The 20,058-nt window shown below is 34.8% G+C and overlaps 1 protein-coding gene and 1 long non-coding RNA gene across 3 annotated transcripts; one reads left to right on the plus strand and one right to left on the minus strand.

The window, feature by feature from the left end:
* Positions 1–4,293: 4,293 nt before the first annotated feature.
* On the minus strand, positions 4,294–5,386 carry LOC113294557. Its single transcript, XM_026542949.1, has 2 exons — positions 4,591–5,386; positions 4,294–4,427 (listed from the first exon to the last, which is right to left on the minus strand). Exons 1-2 carry the CDS (start codon positions 5,384–5,386, stop codon positions 4,294–4,296), a joined length of 930 nt encoding a protein of 309 aa, XP_026398734.1.
* Positions 5,387–10,568: 5,182 nt separating this feature from the next.
* On the plus strand, positions 10,569–12,111 carry LOC113297063. 2 transcript variants are annotated; one of them, XR_003333262.1, is made up of 3 exons: positions 10,569–11,090; positions 11,222–11,792; positions 11,952–12,111. It is a non-coding gene; the product is annotated as an uncharacterized LOC113297063 (long non-coding RNA). The 2 variants fall into 2 exon arrangements; XR_003333261.1 differs by lacking the exon at positions 11,952–12,111 and having other exon boundaries at positions 10,570–11,090; positions 11,222–11,864.
* Positions 12,112–20,058: the final 7,947 nt, after the last annotated feature.

Raw genomic sequence — 20,058 nt, forward strand, 5'->3', positions numbered from 1 at the left:
TCGTTTATCTAATTCTCAAAACTGATAACCCCTCATCTCGTAGTCATTTCAGACCTCTCAGTCTATGCAACACCACTTACAGAATCATCTCCAAACTCATATCCCAGAGAATGAAACCTCTTCTCCATAAAATCATATCTCCCTACCAATCTGCTTTGATACCTGGAAGAAAAATCTCAGAAAACATTGCCATACAATGAGGAAATAAAAAGGGGGGGGGAAGGCCAGAATGGGTTCATGTGCATTAAAATAGACATGTCAAAAGCTTTTGACAGAGTGAATTGGAACTTCCTCCTAGCTATTATGAAGAAAGTTGGTTTTAATGACCAATGGTGTGGCGAAACCTCTTAATGAATATCCACTACCACTTTTGTTGTCCTCATCAATGGGTCTCCAGATAAGTTCTTCAAACATTCAAGGGGACTTAGACAAGGTGACCCCCTATCTCCTTATCTTTTTCTCTTCTGCATGGAAGCTTTATCTAGGACCCTGTCACAATCTAAAGAAATGAGCCTCATCTCTGGGATAAAAATATGCAAAGGAGCTCCATCTATAAACCATCTTCTCTTTACTGATGACTGTATGGTTTTCTGTAAGGCAAACAAGATTGAAAATCAGAACCTCATGGATATCTTCCACATGTTTAATAAAACCTCAGGTCAGTTAATAAATTTTAGCCAATCTGGTGTCTTCTTTAGTAAAAACACTGACCGTAATCTCAACAACAAAATCATTCACCTTATGGGAGTTCATGTACTTGAATTAAAATACAAGTATCTAGGTTATCCTCTGTTCACCCATAGAAGTAAAATAACTTCGTTCAAACCCTGTTTTGACAAGCTAAAACTCAGACTTGTTAGCTGGAAAAATATCCCTCTCATTCCTGTTAGAAGACATAATCTCATAAAATATGTTACCTCCACTACTAGCATCTATCATATGAATTGTTTCAAACTCCCTAAGCAAACCATCCAAGACCTAAAAAATATCCAAAGAGATTTCGTCTGGGGAAAATCCATGGATAACCCAAAAGGATACTACCTAAAAGCTAGGATTTTTGTGTGTAAATTTACTGACCTTGGAGGTTTGGGCTTCATGAACATGAAACATTTTAACAGTGCCATGCTTACTAAGATTAAGTGGAGATTGAAAACTGACAAAGACTTTCTATGGTACCAGCTGATGGATGTTAAGTATCTTCCTCGGAAAAATGTTCTCAACATGGACATCAAACCTAACGATGTTGACCCTTGGATATGGAAAGGCATCCTAGAAGGAATAAATAATATACAACAACACAACTGCTGGAGAATTGGAAATAGTAGAAGAATCAGTTTATAGAATGACATTTGTGATTCCAATTTCAACACACTTCTGTCAAATCCAGCAAACTAGCCTGATGACCTCTAGCTTGTCACTCACCTGCTCAAAGATAATGGGGAATGAGACTTTAAACTCACCAGTACTTTGTTTAACCCCATGTATATCCAAAGTCATTCTTGATATTGTGGTTAATCAAAGGGAAGAATATCATATTCTGTTGAAGCTTACTGACTCAGGGAACTTCTCTGTAATATCCCTCTATATGGCTTAACTGCTCAGACAAACTATTGGGAAACATTATGGAGGATGGATGTTACCCCAACTATTAAGATATTCTTACCGAAATATGCACATGGCATCTTTCCAACAAATGCTAAAGTTGCTAACATTCTTCACTATATTGACTTTATCTGTAAATTGTGCAACAGTGGGGAAGATAACATGACTCATCTTTTCCTGTCTTTCCCTGCTGCTACTGTTGTCTGGCACCACCCGTTTGGACCTAATCATAGGGAAATTGATTTCACCACAAACTTTCTAGATTTGCAAATTCTTGGTTTGATTCTACCAACAGTAGCTCCAACTACAACAACAATATACATGCCACTGCATGTTGGTTCATTTGGAAGGAAAGATGTGATTTCATATTTAATCACACCCACATAAATCCTAAACAAACCTATGACAATATAAAACGACATTTGTGCTCTCGTCACATGGTACACCATTTGCAGGACCACATCCTTAATACTTCTCTGATTATAGGAGAAAATGTACCTATTCACACTGATACCCACTTTAGTTATGCTACCACTCCTGACCGGAGGGAGGAATTTTGGATAGTCATCATATTTATTTGTATTGTGCAGGACCCAGGGTCCCTTCTATACTCTACTGCTTTAACTGTCTTTGATTTAACTCCCTCCTAGAAGATATTCAGGATACTTTGGAGAGGGAGGTGCAACAGAAGAAGCAGACCTAGCTTCCAACTAGGCTAAGGAGATGCAACATACAAAAGTAGAAATTTATGCTGAATCTATGGAAATTTTGATCAGATTTAAAATGCTCTACCACAAAGCAATTCAAGGAAGATTTCATCTAAGTTAAAGTTACCATGAAAGAAGTTGCAGAGATTTAGAAGAGGAGGACGATCCAAACAAACAACTTATCTTCTTTGTTCTAACTAGACTCAAAATTATCCACAAACTACATATATAATTTGGATACTTCTTATTTAACATTGGTTTGTAAGAAACCGAATTTCAGGAATAGTGGCGACGGCTTTGTTGTTAACACCTGTATGTACTCCTCTTAATCTAGCCTAAATTTTTATATGAAAATAAAAAGTTTAAAAGAGAATTTTGTTTTTTTAGTACGAAGATGAGCTAATCGTGTAGCATGGCAGTACATAAACCTGCAAATATGTTGATTCTCCACCATGGTTTAAAAATGAATTAAACCTACAAATATGCTGGTTCTCCATCATGGTTTTAAAATGAATTATCACAGAATAAAGATAAAACTAGGAAGAGGGTAAAAACAAATAAATGAATAATACAAAGGTGTTGGCCATTTAGAATATGATTAACTTGCTTTTATTCAGATGAATCAACAATATTTAACTTCGGTTTTGTAAGACCAATGACGTCATAGTGCTATCCCACCGTCCCACGCACCAAGACTTGGTAAGCTTTGAAGAAATGAGTACGGAGTTGACAAATCCGTGGGTCAAGCAATGGGTGGCCACTGACTTGATACTACGAGTATGCAATTCAAATATTTGGTTGACAGAAAGTTGGATGAAATTTTTAGCCAGTTTATATGAACGTATTGGTTTTTTTTCTTTTTTTTTTGGATGTAAAAGTTTTTTTTTGATGCAAAAAGAAATTTTTATTGAGAGAGTTTAAGAAATTACATGAATTTCTTTATCCACCCACTCTTTTATATCATGAGGAATAGTAGATTGAAAAAAGAAATGAGACCAAGTTATTCTAGCTTTCTTAGCTAGTTTGTCTGCAACATCATTTGATTCTCTTTTAATAGAGAAACATTTCCAACTCTCTAATCTATTAAGCAAATACCTAATATCTAAAATAAAATGTTGATTCATCCAATGAACATAGGAATTTTGCTCATTGATGGACTTAATGACTACCTCACTATCACTCTCAAAAATCACTCTAGTAAATTTTTGCATAACTGTCAAAGTAACATCTGCAAGCATAGACCTGCACTCTAGCTCCTCCACTTCAATTCCTTGTTTCATTCCTCCATCAAAGTATTTCCCTTGCACTCCATAACAGACACCTGCAAAATCCCTAACAATCATACCAATTCCACCTTGAGAGTTAAGTTGTTTAAAGGAAGCATCTAAGTTGTTTTTTAGAAAACCATTCTCAGGAGGTTTCTATCTGTGAACCTGCAAAATAGCATTATTGATATTTGAATTATGAAAATTCAAAACAGTCAGACTGTTAATCCCTGCAACTGAATGTCCCTATTAGGATCCTTATTCTGAAAAAATTTGGTGCATCTGTCTTTCCAAATGGTCCAGGCAGCAACCATAAGGGTTTTGTTTATGTCATCTCTAGCAATGCCAGACCCAAAAACTAAGTTTGCACTAACAGAGAACCAAGAAATAACTCGTTGTCTAAAGGAACCATGTTGAGCTAAGATAGTAGTCACATTAATATTAGTTGCTAACCAAATAGATCTAGAATAGGGGAAATCTAGAAAGAGGTGATCACAAGATTCAATAACATGATTACACAAACTACAGTGAACCTCAATGCCATTTTATATCTAGAAAGCTTGTCCCTAGTTGGAATTATGTTCCTAATACATTTTCAAATGAAAAGTTTAACCTTTTGGGGAAGTTTAACTTTCCAGAACCTGAGCTGGGACAATTATGGGACCTGCAGCAGAGTTAAATCTTTTAGAGAGCACATTATAAACACTTTTAACTCAGAATTAACCCTTCCTGTCTGACAACCAAATAAGAGAATCTTTACCAATCACATGAACATTCATAGCAAGAACTTTTTTAGCACAATCCTCATTAAAGAGATAATGAACTAACTGAGCATTCCAGGACCTAGTATTTTCTGTAAAGATTTCATAAACATAAGTGTAAGAAACAGTATTAACTAAACCATCAGCAGGTAAGGGGGGTGATCTAAACCAATCACCCAGCAATCAAGCCAAATTTTTGTTTTAGTACCACACCTAATGGCCCAAAAGATGTTTTCCTTTATAATTTGAATACACCTATAAATACCCCTCCAAATCCAGGAACAATTCTCATTAAGCTTATCCGATGAAGAATGCTGCAATTCTTAAAGTACTTAGCACTTAAAATTTGCACCCATAATTCTTTATCCTCTATAACAATTTTCCAAACAAGTTTGCAAATGAGGGCAGTGTTAAAAGTTTCAAGATCCCTAAAACCTAATCCTCCCATCTCCTTAGACTTGTTTATACTATCCCAGCCTACAAATTTAATACCTTTACCAGACTTATGACCGCACCAGAAATTCAGCTGGAGAGAATCAAGTTTATTAAGCAAAGTTGTAGGAATTTTGAAGCAAGACATTTGATAAGTAGGAAGAGAATTCAAAACAGATTTAATCAAGGTAGATCTACCAGCTTGATTAAGAGTGATACTCACATAACTCTTGAGTCTAGCTTCAAAAGAATGCATAATGGGATCAAAAGATTTTACCTTTGAGTGTCCTAACAACAAAGGAGCACCCAAATATTTCTCAGAATCTGTGACAATAGACATGTTAAGAGTTGTAGCAAGATAGTCACAATAATCAGGTTCAAGGTTATGACTGAAGTACACACAAGACTTATCAAAATTAAGCATCTGACCACAAAGAGTACCAAAATTTTGCAAAATCCTTAGAATATCATTAACATGTTGCATATCAGCTTGACCAAAGATGAGAATATCATCTGCAAAAAGCAAATGAGAAATAGCAGGAGCTTTTCTAGACACTCTAATTCCAGTAATAGATTTATTAGACTCAGCTATTAAAAGAGATCTAGAAAGAAATTCCATGGCTAGAATAAAGAGATAAGGAGATAAGGGATATCCTTGTCTTATACCTCTTGTTGGCTCAAATTGGTTACAGGGTGAACCATTCAATAAAACACTTATACTGGTAGTAGTCACACATTGTATGATAAGATCACAAAAATCAGCATTGAAACCAAATTTAAGTAAAATACCATTAAGAAAGCTTCATTCAAGTCTGTCAAAATCTTTTGACAGATCCAATTTAAGAGCCATAGTTCCAGAGTAACCTTCCTTATGCTTCATTAAAATGGATCATTTCATGAGCAATAATAATATTGTCATGAATTGCCCTTCCTGGGACAGAAACAGCTTGATAAGGAGAAATCATTTTTTTTAATAAAGACTTTATTCTATTTGCTAAGATTTTAGAAATAATCTTATAAGAAACATTGCATAAACCTATGGGTCTAAACTCAGAAGGAATTTTTTGACTCTTACACTTGGGAATAAGTGAAATATAAGTCTTATTTACACTCCTAGGCATGTGACCACATTGAAAAAATCTTTTAACTACATCAATAATGTCCTTACCAACAAGCTGTCACTGAGTTTGGTAGAATCCAGCTTGAAACCCATCAGGACCAGGGGAGCTCCAAGCAGGCATACTCTTAACAACATTCTCAATCTCAATATCAGTAGGAATGGCATTTAAAACAACATTTTCAGATTAAGTGATGATACTAGGAATCACATCAAAAACATCATTAGTGAAAACAGGATTAGAAGTACTAACAACATTACTAAAATGAGCAGTGAGTAAATTACTAATATCATTTCTACCCCTTAACCAATTACCATTAGAATCACAAAGCACATTGACAGAATTAGTATGCATTCTTTTATTAACCATAGTGTGGAAAAACCTAGTATTATTATCCAAATCCAAACCAGTTTTATCTCTAGACTTTTCTTTATAAAATTCAGATTGAATTTTATACCATTTTCCTAACTCATTGGAATAAATTTAACTCTATCTTGTTGGTTTACAGAATACGCTTTATTTTGAGCAATTTCCAGTTCATCCTGCAGATTCTTAACATTTTTGTGAATATCTCCAAATTCCATCTTATTCCATTGAGACAAAGCTATTCTAGCACTATGTTGCTTTTGCTTAAGTTGGTGAGCAGGACTACCTTGAAAGTCTAAATTCCAAGAAAGCTCAAGTTGTTCTTTAAAACCATTGTGACCAATCCAAGTCCTGAAAAACTTAAATGGCCTCCAAAGATGTTTAGGAATGGGATCAGTAATAAGAAAAACAGGACAGTGGTCTGAAGCAATGAAGTTTAAATGAAGTAATTTAGCAGAAGAAAAATTAAGACCCCAGTCATTATTGGAAAGAGACATATCCAATCTAGATTTTCTACTTCCAGTACCATAAGAGTTACTAGTCCAAGTGTAATCTTTACCTTCGTACCCAATATCTTTACCTTGATGTAAAAGTTTCATCCAACGTATTGGTTGGTTGCGCATGTATTAGTAGAAATTAACGTTTAATCCCAAATTAGTTGGGCTTTAGACAGTCTAGTCCTACCCCCTCAAGCCCGGTACTCTTTAATCCTTATTTTCCAACGTGTGTACGGTTTACTCCAAATTCAGACGGGTTAGACCAAATTTCAACCGATTTAGAAAACACAGTCTTTTCTTATTACCCTCGTTAACCTTTTCATGCTTCCGTATTCATTTTTTCAGATCTTAGAAGAAAAAAATTGGAGAAAAAGAGAGACGGACGCAAGAGAGATGGACGCGATTCTGTGCCATTTTTGTTTACCAGAGATTCGTACTTCAGGTTAGCGTTTGAGATTTTCATTTTATGTTTATTTGATAGATTTCCTCTTCTTCGATTTTAGGTTTGATCCGTTTCTCGATTTGATGCATGCTTACTGATTTCTTCTTCCTTTTATTCAATTTTTGATTATATATTATAGGTTTGTTTTGATATGTGATCTCATTGTTTAAACAATATGTTAGGTGCTTATACGATTTTTTATCTCCGTGAAAAATCCTATGAGACTGTTTAGGGTAAAATAGAGTATGAATTGTTTGAAACATAATTTTAAATTGATGTATTTGATTTCAAACTCTTTATTGTGAATCGAAAATTAAAATTCTCTAAAAGTTGTATGCTTTGGGAATTTGGTTTATCCTTAACTACAGGTCTATGTGATCATTTTTGACCTGATTTAATATATAGAAACAAATGTCTTTGTTGATTCCGGAACACAACTGTTTAGTCCAAATTTATGGGAGAAAATTTAAACTATCTACCCGGTCATTCTAATCTTATGAATGAAAAGGCTTTAGTGTTCCAATTGGGAACTATGAGTCTTAGCAGCTAGTATTGCATTTTGGAAGGTCATTTTCTACTAATAAGGAAATTGCAAAGATACATGTTAAAAAAGAAAAAATAGTTGTGAAATTGTTTCTTGACTGCCCCTTAAGACCTTGGACGGTTACAAATATGGTGGCAAATTTTCCTTATTGTAACCAAGGTATTAGGGAATGTCTCTCCTCTTTATCCATCCTAACGATGAAGCCAACTCATGCTCTCGCGAATTCACATACGTATCATGTATACCTTTAAGAATAGCGTCAAGTGTATTTGTCATTTATTTTTTTTGATCGTTTTTACATGTTGTCATTTGCAGGGATGTAATATCATGTGGAATAGCTACAACTTCCTCATTTTCATGACAAAATTTGATGCATACCTCCTATGACTCTCTTAGGTTTACCTCCTATTTAATATTGGTGGTCTCAAGATGCTTTAAAGCTTTTTTCATTTTTTGTCCATCTGTTGATGTAGTACTAATGACTACTGGAGTACCTCTTTGCAGGTAAGATGACTCCATGTTCGGTATTTTAATATTCATAGACAATGGGCTTATTCCGGGGATTGGTTAGTAAGCAGACTCGTGACTCTCAGTCTCTCATGTTAATTATGGATTTCCGCCAAATTATTTGCAATATTGGTACCTGCTAATATTGGTACCTGCTAATATTGGTACCCTCTTTTAGCAACCATGAAATCTTCAACAAAATTTTATATTGATTCCTTTCTTTTGGATTGTTCTTACATTTTTAAGAACTTTAAATTTTGAAATGAATTCCATAATTGATGTTAAGGTTTTTAATGTGTACATAGTTGTACCCATATTGATTTTTAGTGTGTACATAATTGTACACATACTGATTTTTGATGTGTACATAATTGTACACCTGTTTATTATTAATTGCACATAGTTGTACACCTGTTGACCGTTGATGTGCACATAATCGTAAACCTGTTAATTGTTGATGAATGCACATGTTGATTTTCTTGCTTCTTTATTAGATTAAAATTTTTGGGCATGGATGGATATTTTAGATTTTTTATAGGTGTGTACATAGTTGTACACCACTATGCTATCTCAATAATATATGCATGTTTTGTGGGTATAGATGATAGATTTTTGTGAGTAGATACATGTTCGCTTATATTGTCGTACATCAAATTTTGCTTTGAATCCTTTAATTGGACAGTCACGATTAAAATTTGTGGTTAGCGAGTTGTCTAAGAATCATTTGTTTAGTGTACTTCGGATGGAGCTTCAGTGGTCTTTTTGTTAATTTTATCTCATCCAAGAGGTGACCAATTGGCCAAATATTTTGAATTTCATTTACTTTTTTAATAGCCTACTAATGTCGGCGACTGCAATCTCTTCTTTGATCGTCATTCTATCTACTGTTGTACTTTGGATAGTTTCTGCATTCACTTACTTGTTGTCTTTGTTGCAGTTTAATTGGGCGGTAAAGACTTGCTTAGAAATGTGTAGTAGTTGGTGTTCATTGAATTGTAGTCTTCATTGTTGTACTTGTACAGATTCGATAAAACATGGGTGAAAAGGAAAATAGCGGATGCAGGTTAGTAAAATTCAATTCTTCACTTCCAAATGTTGGATTTTTTTTTTCCTGAGCCACTACCGGTGTTTGGAAAACCGCTCTTTTTATCATTGGTATGCATATTCGATCTGAAACTGCTGCTAGTAATGTAGGTTTTGAGATTTTTTCATATGGGATACACACAAACTAGAAGCTGTCCTATGTGCATGCATTTCTTTAGAATTATTACACATAAAACACAGTACGGTCCAACATGTTTAAAATATAAAATTTGAGGGAATAAACTGAAGTTACACACTATAATCAATATAGTTTTGAGATTGCGGCTACGATATGCTTAATGTGACGACTTTATGATAAGTAATATGTTACGGGTATATTCTGATTTTGCATAGATTTCGGGTTATTGTTGCTTTCAGTTTTGCATTTCCCCATAGAGTTAATTTGATATGTGTGCAACCTGTGATATAGAAGAGTCTATAAGCTTATGCTTTGCGTAGATGACTAAGGTGTACAAACTGGTACATATGTAAAACATTGACTCCATAAGCTTATGCTTGCATAAAACTAGGGTGTACAAACTGGTACAATGTGGAAAAAAATGACTATTAGCTTATCCTAGGGTAAATAAATTGGATGTACAAACTGCTACACATGTACGAGAATTGACTTCATAAGTTTATGCATGCATCAATAACTAGGGTGTATGCGTGAAAAAAATGACTCCATAAGCTAATGTTGCCTAAATAACTAGGGTGTACAAACGGGTATGCGTGTAAAAAAATTCACTCCATAAGCTTATGCTTGCGTAAAAATAGGGTGTGCAAGCTACTCCTGCTGCATGGAAATCCAATGATGCTGAGAGTAGAGACAGTGATGTTGGTGCTCTTTCCATAACTAACAATTTTTTAACTTTGCAGGATGCAATTCCATCTGGATCATCTATCCAAGGTATTTTGAGTTTGTCATGTGATGAAAGTTTACTGAATTTTTGTCATGTGAGTTCAGTTTCCTACGAAATACATTCCTCCTCAACTTTTAAAGTAGAATTTCTAACTTTGTATTTCTTGTCATGACCACATAAACCACTATTTAAAATTGGGCTATTTTGTGTTTCCTCCCCTTCCAAGATCGCTAATTAGCGTTTCCTCCCCAATTAGATTGAAATTAGTGTTTCCTCCCATCGTTAGCTTATCCGTCCATGAGTCAGCACCTATGACACGTGGCAAATTTAAAATTATTATTTAAAATCTACCCAAAACGCCCCCATAGATTTGTGCGAAATATGTGTGTCAGTCCTATTTCATTGTTAGAATATAACTAGCGTAACACGGTCACTTAGGCCATCTCTCGAACAATAGATAGGCATTTCACAGATGGTAATGGAGTGAACTTTGTTGGAATTCATCTACTTCTTTGGTAAATCTCCTTCCCTGCAAAATCAAATTTATACACAACCCATTCATATCTAACAAACCATGACTCTTAAGCATTCATTCATTTCATTCTCAATCAACAACTAATCACCAAATGTCTACCCCTTAGTCCAGTCTATAAATTGAACTTGAGTCTTCATCCCAAAGGCGTGTTTGATAAATAGAATAGCAGCGAATTCATAATTCAACTTTGGGGTTACTGTATACAAGAAGAAATCAAACTAATCTCTGCTCCACTGGTTCTAGGTGGTTATTGGGTTTCCTCTTTCTTCTGTTGTATACTTAAAATGGTTGGGGCTAAATGAAATCTTCTTAAACGATCGAGCAAAAACAGAAGCAGATCGAAGAAATGTACCTGAACTTGATCCCAAGTATCACCAAACTCTTTTCTATCATTTGAAATTTGATTTCTGATAAAAAAAAAATCTGGTTGCCGCGGTTGAGTGGGTTTGCAATTTGTTCTAATTTTTGTTGATTTAGTTTCGTTTATATGAAATTTTAGGTAATTGAGCGTTTATGCAATTGAGTCATGATGAAATCGAAGACTGTAGCTGCCACGGTGGGGAGATGATGAAGATCTGGATGTGAAGTAGTTCATTACCTAGAACACCGATAGGATGGAATTGTTCTGTAAAATCATATGTGAAGACTGTAGCTGCCACGATCGGTCGGCCCTTCCCATAACCTAAATTAAAGGTCAGGGTGATTGTTATTTTGCGGTTGATTGTCAAATTCGTTCTGCTGCCCACAGTCAAACGTGGGAGATGATGAAGATCTGGGTTAGATAGGAAACGAAGAAGACGACTAAACATCACCGTTGTCGTTGTTTTAGGGTGGGGGTATTTTTGGTAGTTTATTGTAAATATTTTTCTTTTTGCCACGCGTGCACAGGTGCTGACTCAACCAACCTAGCAATGGATGGAAAAGCTAACTACGGGAGGATATACTAATTTCAATCTATTTGGGAAGGGAACACTAATTAGCGATCTTGGGAGGGGAGGAAACACAAAATAGCCCTTTTAAAATTTGTTGCTCCTATGTAATAAATATATGGAAGATTTGAAATAACTTAGGTTTGCGATGAGCTTTTTTACCAGATTCATACTGATTAATAAAACTATGCATATAATATTTATCGTTCGGCATTATGGATTTTCCTTCGTTGGTTTACTTATTTTCTTTCCCATTTGTTCGGAACCCCTCATTTTTTTTTCCATTTTTTCTTTTGTCAGATCGAATCGTGCATAAGATGGATAGCGTTAATGACGTTTTGGGACATTTGTTTGGAACCCCCATGGATATATTGCCTATTATATGGGTATGGATGTTCGATTTTCTTGATTTTTGCAGCGGTATACATAGTTGTACACAACAAGTGTAAATTAAAATTTTAAAAAAATGAAAATTATATAGTCATATGGGTACTCTTTTTGTAGATATCGGAAAGAGCTTTCCGAATATATAAATTTTGTGAATTTTGGACGAGCGGTTCGAAAGATATATTGTTTTTTAATTATTTATATATTATTTAAAGTTGCTGACATCATCATGAGTCACTGAGGACTAAACTTCAAATATTTGGACTAAATTGTAAATAATAAGGGTTATTAGTGTACTTTCTATATTTTGGACTAATTTGTACCTAGTTAACTCGGACTGGACTAAACTGTACTTTTGGACTGATTTTTGGACTAAACCGTATTTTTCCCAATGTATTATGTTTATACGGTAAGACTATGTCAGTTCTATGTCTAAAGAATTTCTCGAGAATGGAAAAACATGAACCATTTTTTAGGGACCATGGTTTTTTTTTGGGGATCATGATCTTATTAGGCCAACTTCCCTATACTTATAAGGGGTGTCCTAAAGTTAAGTAAATACACATTTACCCTTTACTTTAATTTAAATTAAAACTAACTTAATAACTATATAAATCTAATCATATACATCTAATCTAAATGAATTTATTAACCAAAATCAAAACTAAAAATGGGAGGGGAAATCGAAATTTCTTAGTTTTGAAAAAAAAAATTATTCTCTTCTTCTTCTCTCTTTCCTTGACGTTCCTCGTTCGATTGAAAAACCCATCAATCTTTTTAATTGGTTCTTTGATTGGGAAAATTGAGTAGAAATCATCAAAATAGATTTAAATGGAAGTTAAAGTGGCATGTTCGGTTACGAATAGTTTTAAAAAAACTAGTTTTGTAACCCCTCATTCTGAAACCAAGAACACGAAGAACACTTCGGTTATCACGAATTTAATTTTTCGTAACCGAACTCCGCAAAAAATAGTTTTAACCGAACTCCTCATTGAATACCAATATATCGTGTTCGGTTGGTCCCCAAAAAATTCTAAAACTAATTAGTAATCCAACTCTACCCATAATACAAAAAAAAAAAAAGTAATCGAACTGTTTTATTTTTCCCACTATGTTGAGTTATGATTTAACCGAACTTTGCCTACTCTGTTCGGTTGGTTCGCAAAAAATTCTAAAACTATCTAGTAACCGAAGTCTACCTATATTACAAAAAGAAAAAAAAAATCCAATGTAACCGAACTGTGCTATTTTGTCTACTATGTTGAGTTTCAATTTAACCGAACTTGTCCCACTATGTTCGGTTTGTTCGCAAAAAATCTTAACAAACCGAAGTCTTCACTAATTGCATACATGTGGAGTTCAGCTAGATATGTTGTTGGGTTAAAATTTGCGAACCAACCGAACATTACTCTGTAAATCCTATAAACAAAGTTCGGTAACATGTTTGTTAACCGAACGACTAAAAACCTCCATTAAAGAGCGAGTTCGGTAACCTGCGTGTTTGGAAAAAGTAACCGAACTACACTTTCAGATGAGTTCGGTAACCTGTTCTTCACATAAGATAACCGAACAAGCCCAAATCTACTCTAAATATTTACAGTTTTTTGAAATTTTGGAGCAATTCAACCAACATTATCTAAGTTTAAAGCATACCTGGGTACCCAAATAATCTTCCTCCAGTTGTGGTTGGTAAAATCGATCGTTTTTCATGTTTTCCTTCTTCGTCTTCTCTACCTTTACTCTCTCAATAATTCTACTTCTTTAAGAAAAAAACCATCTGATTTTTTAATCTCACTAATTATCTTTAACTTAATCATTTTACTAATCATGACAGTAACTATTATTAACACTAACTAATCATTACCCAAAATTAATCAGGAAGATAATTTAAGTATTAATATAAATATCTAGATAAGGGATGATCTAGATTTACTTCTAATGTTTTATCCAAAATAAAATCATGGTCCCCACGAAAAAACCATGGTCCCAAAAAACGGTTCAAAAACATTTGCTATTTCTAGAGAATCGGATATTTGGGTTAGCACGCCCATTACGCTTGCTAAAATCGCTAGAATAGCTGAGGCCTTAGCCGAATCAATCAGGGTCAGTTCAAAATTTCCAACTATCGGCCTATTTAACCTCTGGGCCTGGGGTATGGAGAGTGATTCGGCCGTGTTTTCCCCGTAGGTTATCACTTCAAATTCTCTCGCCACTAGGTCAGTGGAATTTTCTAAGACTGACAAATACCATTAAAAAGTTAAATCCACTATAAGTTGTCAAAGATTTTAAATTAAGGAAAGTGTTGTATTCCAGGTTTTCCGAATCATGGTGCGTGGGATAGCACTAGCCACTATGATCCCATCTCGTGCGTATTAACTTTTTCTCTTTTCTGTGCAGACAATGTCACTTTTTCTACAAGCATCTAAGTGCTAATGTTGATAAAAGTTAAATTAGACTAATGGCAACCTTAATGCTACTTCGGTTGAAACTTTAAAAAAGTTAGAACTTTTGATTTGATGTTATTTGGTGTGATGAATAATAAGACCATCAACACCTTGCAAGGCGTCTTCTTTGTCTATTTCAGCGGATAAGGCGAAAGACTAATTTCTAGAAATCTTCAAAAAGAAAATCAGCGAGTGTGTTCCTCCGAATCATATTTAGAAAAAGATTGTTGCTTGGAATACACATTATAAATGTTAATGAGTATTTGGGACTTTGCATCCTTAAGTCCGACAAGGTGGCCTTCTTCTTATAAATTCTTGGTGGAAAAGATTGACAACCAAATTGGACGGATGGAAGAGGTACGTATTTTATATCATGCAGGTAAAACCACGCTTGTGCCCAGATCCCATCATATTACATGACTAGTTGTCTTGCTCCAAAAGTGGTACTATCAGGGTTTAGTTAAACTTATGAGCTTTTTGGTCGGGAGGTCAAACCAAAGAAAAGATGCGTTCTATACGCGGGAAAAATTAACTGGTCAGTGGCGGAGCCAACTTTTAGAATTAAGAAAGTTGGAGAACGTTAACAAAGTTGGAGAACGTTAACAAAGCTCAAGTTGAAATTCATTTCGAGATGTTTGAATGAAAAAGAGGGCTTATGGACAAGAAACTTAGGGCGGAGTATCTAAGGTCGGTTTCTGTATGCTATGGAAAAAAAAACATTTGTCATACCAGGTGGCATGACAAACCAGCCGCGTCATTATAGGAGAGATGTCAAGCAATGCAGATCCTAGCGAGTGATATGCTAATTATCGTTAGCGTTATAAACCTCATCGCTCGATAGAAATTCGATCGTGAAATGGCTATTTACCCCTACTTCATTGCTATATATAAGGCCCCTTTATTACGTCAAATTACTCACACATATTTCTACGTATATTTTGCCTATTTTTTTACTTGTATTATCAATTGTAAACTTCATAAACAATAGTCAGTATATTCTACTTCCCAATTCGTATTCGGATGACAGTAGTAATAAGTTACCTTCTTACGGATCAAAACGACGGAGAAGCTCTCTTCAATTGACGTTCGGCCCGGTTTTTTGCAAATGAGCGTTCAAAGATAAGTCAATGCAAGAATTCCGATGACGAGAGGTAAACTCATATCAATAGGTTTAAATCACAGCAAGAAATGCATTTTCAGGTGTTACAACAACTTGATGATAAGGAAGCTGAAGATAAAAATAGACAACACTCTGATGCTTGTACATTCGGATCACATACCTAGAGTTCCAGAGTCAAAAGAAGTATTCACAAGAACATATACATATAGAGGGGGGAACGGTTCCAACAGAAGTTGATAGACGATTATTTTCTACCTGATTGTGTGTTTTTTGTCAAGATTTCTAACGTTGATTCTGCGTGCCCTGGAACCTACTGATAAAGATTATTAATGAGCTTTGTCTGGTACAACCGCAATTTAACTATAAGTTTGATGCACTGAATATTAAAGGTCATAGTCCTGAACAAAAAATTACTTAGGCTCTAAGGATTATAGATTATGGAGAACCTGTGAATTCGAACGATGAGTACTTTGGTATGGGAAAAACAACTTCATTCAAGTATCTTTCATTGTTTTGCGAAGTAACAATTAATCATTTTGGTTCAACGTATCTACGAAAACCAACTGAGGAAGATATGAGAGAAATATTAAAGAAGAATAAGGATAGAGGATTCTCAGGAATGCTAAGTAGTTTTGACTGTATGCATTGGGTATGGCAGAGTTGCTCTACTTATTGGGCAGGTCAATATAAGGGTCATTGACCAAACCATTATCCTTGAATTTGTTGCTTCTTATGATTGTTGGATGTGGCACTTTTTTTTTGTTCTTCCGGGTTCACAAAATGATATTAATGTTTTGCATAAGTCGCCTCTGTTTGAAGATCTAAAGTATGGAATTTTTCCCAAAGTCCATTTCGCAATCAACGTCCATCAATACACTCGTGGGTATTAACTTGTGGATGGGATCTATCCAAAATGGTCAACCTTCGCTCAATGTTACTGTCATCCCCCTGCCGACGAATTGGGTCGTTCATACCGTCATTTTAACAGCAAACAAATGGCGTTGAGGAAGGATATGGAATGGGCTTTTGGATTTCTGAAGCGTAAGTTTGCTATCATTTGTGGGGCTTATCGTGGTTTAAATCCTCATAAAATGCACAAGACTATACTCACTTGCATAATTCTGCAAAACATGGTAATTCAAGAAACCAATTATAATAAAGAGTGGACTAACTATAAAGTTGAAGATTTGAGGCAAATTCAACCAGAAAGAGGTTTGCCATCTAGAAACTATGCACAAATGACTAATTACATTCAGAACCATAATCTGTATGACGGGTTAAGAGAAGATCTGAGAGTCAGTCTTTGGACAGAGTATGGAAGAGTCGATGGGAGTAATTTTAAGTTTTATCACATTATTAGTTTTAAATATTTAATTGTTAATTTGTTTGTAGTTTGTTATTCAATATTAATTCTTATAAAAAAATATTCAATTGTTACTTATCGGTTTTCAGTTGATCGAGCGACAAACACTTTATCGCCAACGGATAGTTTTCCCCAAAGGCTTTCAATAAATCCCCTGTATATATACTCACTTATTCCCATTTAAAAATCACACCTTCTACACCAACCTTCTACAAAAATATTCTATTCTCACTCCTTAATCTCTATCAGTATGGCTAATCCTTAACTTAACTCTTGACGAAGGTTTATCTCTTTGCAGAAACTATGTAATATATTATCCAAAGAAAGTTGAAGAACGGTGCCAAGCTGGTTCAGTCAGTCAGAGTTATTGGGGTAAAATTCATGAGACCTTCTTCAATGACACAAGTAACCTTCACAATCGGGATTGTGCATAACTGTTATGTCGATTTTTTGAAATAAGAGAACAAGTTGAAGAATTTGTAGCTTTAGTTCAAGATTGTAAGTCGATATATGCTTAAGGGTGGAACCTATTATGAAATTGTTGTACGATCTCGCGAGGAATGACAAAGATGGAAAACAATGAATTTCGAATACGAAACTCATTTTCACATCCTAATGGAGTTTCTCATTACCCATAAGGGGTTTTAATATGTTGTAACGATGTTGTGGTGTTATAATTAAGTAAAAATTATTAAGTAAATTAGATATAATTAAGCAACTTTTCATTTCAAACTAATATTCAGTAGAATGCAACAACATTTCAGATTAAAATTCAACTTAATGCATCAATTATCTAACTAAAAGGTTATACTACATTGAACTCGTCATCATTACCATCTATATTATTAATAAATCTCGATAGTTGTCTGATCTGTCTTTGTAGCTTATCAAATTCCAGTTGTCATACATGTTTTTATTGGTTGTTCATAATTGAGGTGTCTGCTCCAAGAATCTTATGCTTGTCATAGTCATTGACAAATTTGTCTTGAGAAAGCCGACTTTTTGACATCTCCGTGTTTTGAAATTTCCGACCAGCCGCTCGTTGCTTCTCGACGGTCTTCTGGTGTTCCATAAACTTTGCCAAGTTAGACCTGTCGAAGCTTCCTCCTTCTTGAACTTATTTTCTTACTAGTTTTGCATTGTTCCTCCCTATTAATTTTTCTTCTTACCATCATTAAGAACTAAGTTGAAATTTAGGTTTATTGTGGTATCTGGTGAAGAGTTGGATTTAATGGACCTGGTGAAAATATATAGTGAAAGAGAAGAATTATATAGTGATCTGTCAGGTACTTGTTGATTAGATGCTAACACATCTTGATTATATTTGTTCAACACTCTTAAAATATGATAACAACCTTCGAATTGGATTTTTTTTTTTCATTTTGGCGCTGCCAATCTGCACGACACTTTCTTTCCACATTAACATCAATAGCACCACCCTTCCGGACTTTCTTGGCTTGTATTATGGCAGTAACAAATAAGGTGACTTCCTTATTTATTATAATGAAGCATTGTGACAACCCATTGGAATCACGATCATCGATATTTCAGAAATATGTTATCCCACTTGGTGTTACCATGTTGTTATGCACCGTTGATACAATCTTGGGTAAAATAAAGGGATATTTTTACTTTGGGTCACGTAAAAGTGACCAGAGTTGCGTTTGGGTCACCATAAAATTTTAATTAGGATTTGGATCACGAAACCAATGTTGGCCATCTTGACAGCTATGAAGTCTGTTTAAAACCGAAAATGACCTTTTAAATAGTAAATTCAAATTCATTTACTAACTTTGCCATTTAACCATCCGTTAGAAATTTATAATGATGGATTAATGACTGACCAGCTGTTGGAATCGACGACCATCTTACTGAGTATGCATTATCTTTTGACCATCTTCGTATCTTTCTCTATTCTAAAGTTCCTATCTTTCTCTCACTTTTCTAAATTTATTTTAGGTTTTTCTGTTGGGATATATGTTTTAAAATAATTATTTTGTACATTTATATCAACAATTCGAGCTTGGCCTAGTGGTTAAGCATTTTGGGCCCGAAGAGATAGGTCTCAGGATCGAATCCCTCCCCCTACTGATGGGTGTATATATATAAATAATATATGTAACATTAGTCCGGGAGCGGGGCCTTGGGGCTTTGGGGGGGTCTTGGAAGGTCTCTTGAATTTGGAAAGTAGTTTTTGCTCCTTTTAAAAAGTTTTTTTCAAAACGTTTTCACAGGTTTTAATTACAGATTAAATAGTATTTATTCTGGCATAAATTACTTGACCGTTTTTGGACTGTTACACAGGATTTTATGGAGACAATTAAAACCAAAATTTATTCCCATTAATTTTATCTTAATTGCGAAGGCTATAATAAGCCAGTTTTGAGAAACAGAAAAGTAAGAGTTTTCCATATATTGTTTTTGTAAGTCAAGAGACCAAGTTTTTTCTGAGCAAGATTAAAAGAGTGAAAGTGGTCGCTTTCTCACTGTGTGCGTGAGAGATCGACGAGAGTTTTTCTCGGCTGTTTTATCCTGGGAACGTTGTGACAAAGAAAGACTGCTTGCACAAAACTCAAGGCAGAGCCACGAAACGTCTTAAAGAGCGCGACCTGGTCGTGACTCATCCGCAATCCAGTTTTTGTGTTTAACCTTTGTTTTGCAGGAGTGAAATCAACAATAGTTCTAATATTTTCTTTTCAGACTTCATTATTCATTTATTTTGATTCATAATGAGAATCACAATTTCTGATCCTAGACACTAGTTACTCTTATCGATTGAGATTGAATCGATTTTGTTTGATTTACAGCAACATGAAATCGTGCATCATGGGGGTGAGCTAAGGTAATCGATTTCAATAAATGGTAGGTTATCGATTTCACCCATAATTATTTGGGGATCTAGGGTTCTAGACCATGAAGGAGATTCTGAGATTCTCTGTCTGAATTAATTGAAATTCATAAATTGATTTTATAATTGTATGTAAATGGTTGTCTGGGGTTGATTATTGTCGTGGTTGAGATTATATCTGCAATTACTTGTTCTTGCGGCCACATGAGCAGTTGAAGAACATAGTTGAAAAAGATGAGGTGGTG

The sequence above is a fragment of the Papaver somniferum genome, chromosome 7, assembly GCF_003573695.1.
Source record: "Papaver somniferum cultivar HN1 chromosome 7, ASM357369v1, whole genome shotgun sequence".
NCBI lineage: Eukaryota > Viridiplantae > Streptophyta > Magnoliopsida > Ranunculales > Papaveraceae > Papaver > Papaver somniferum.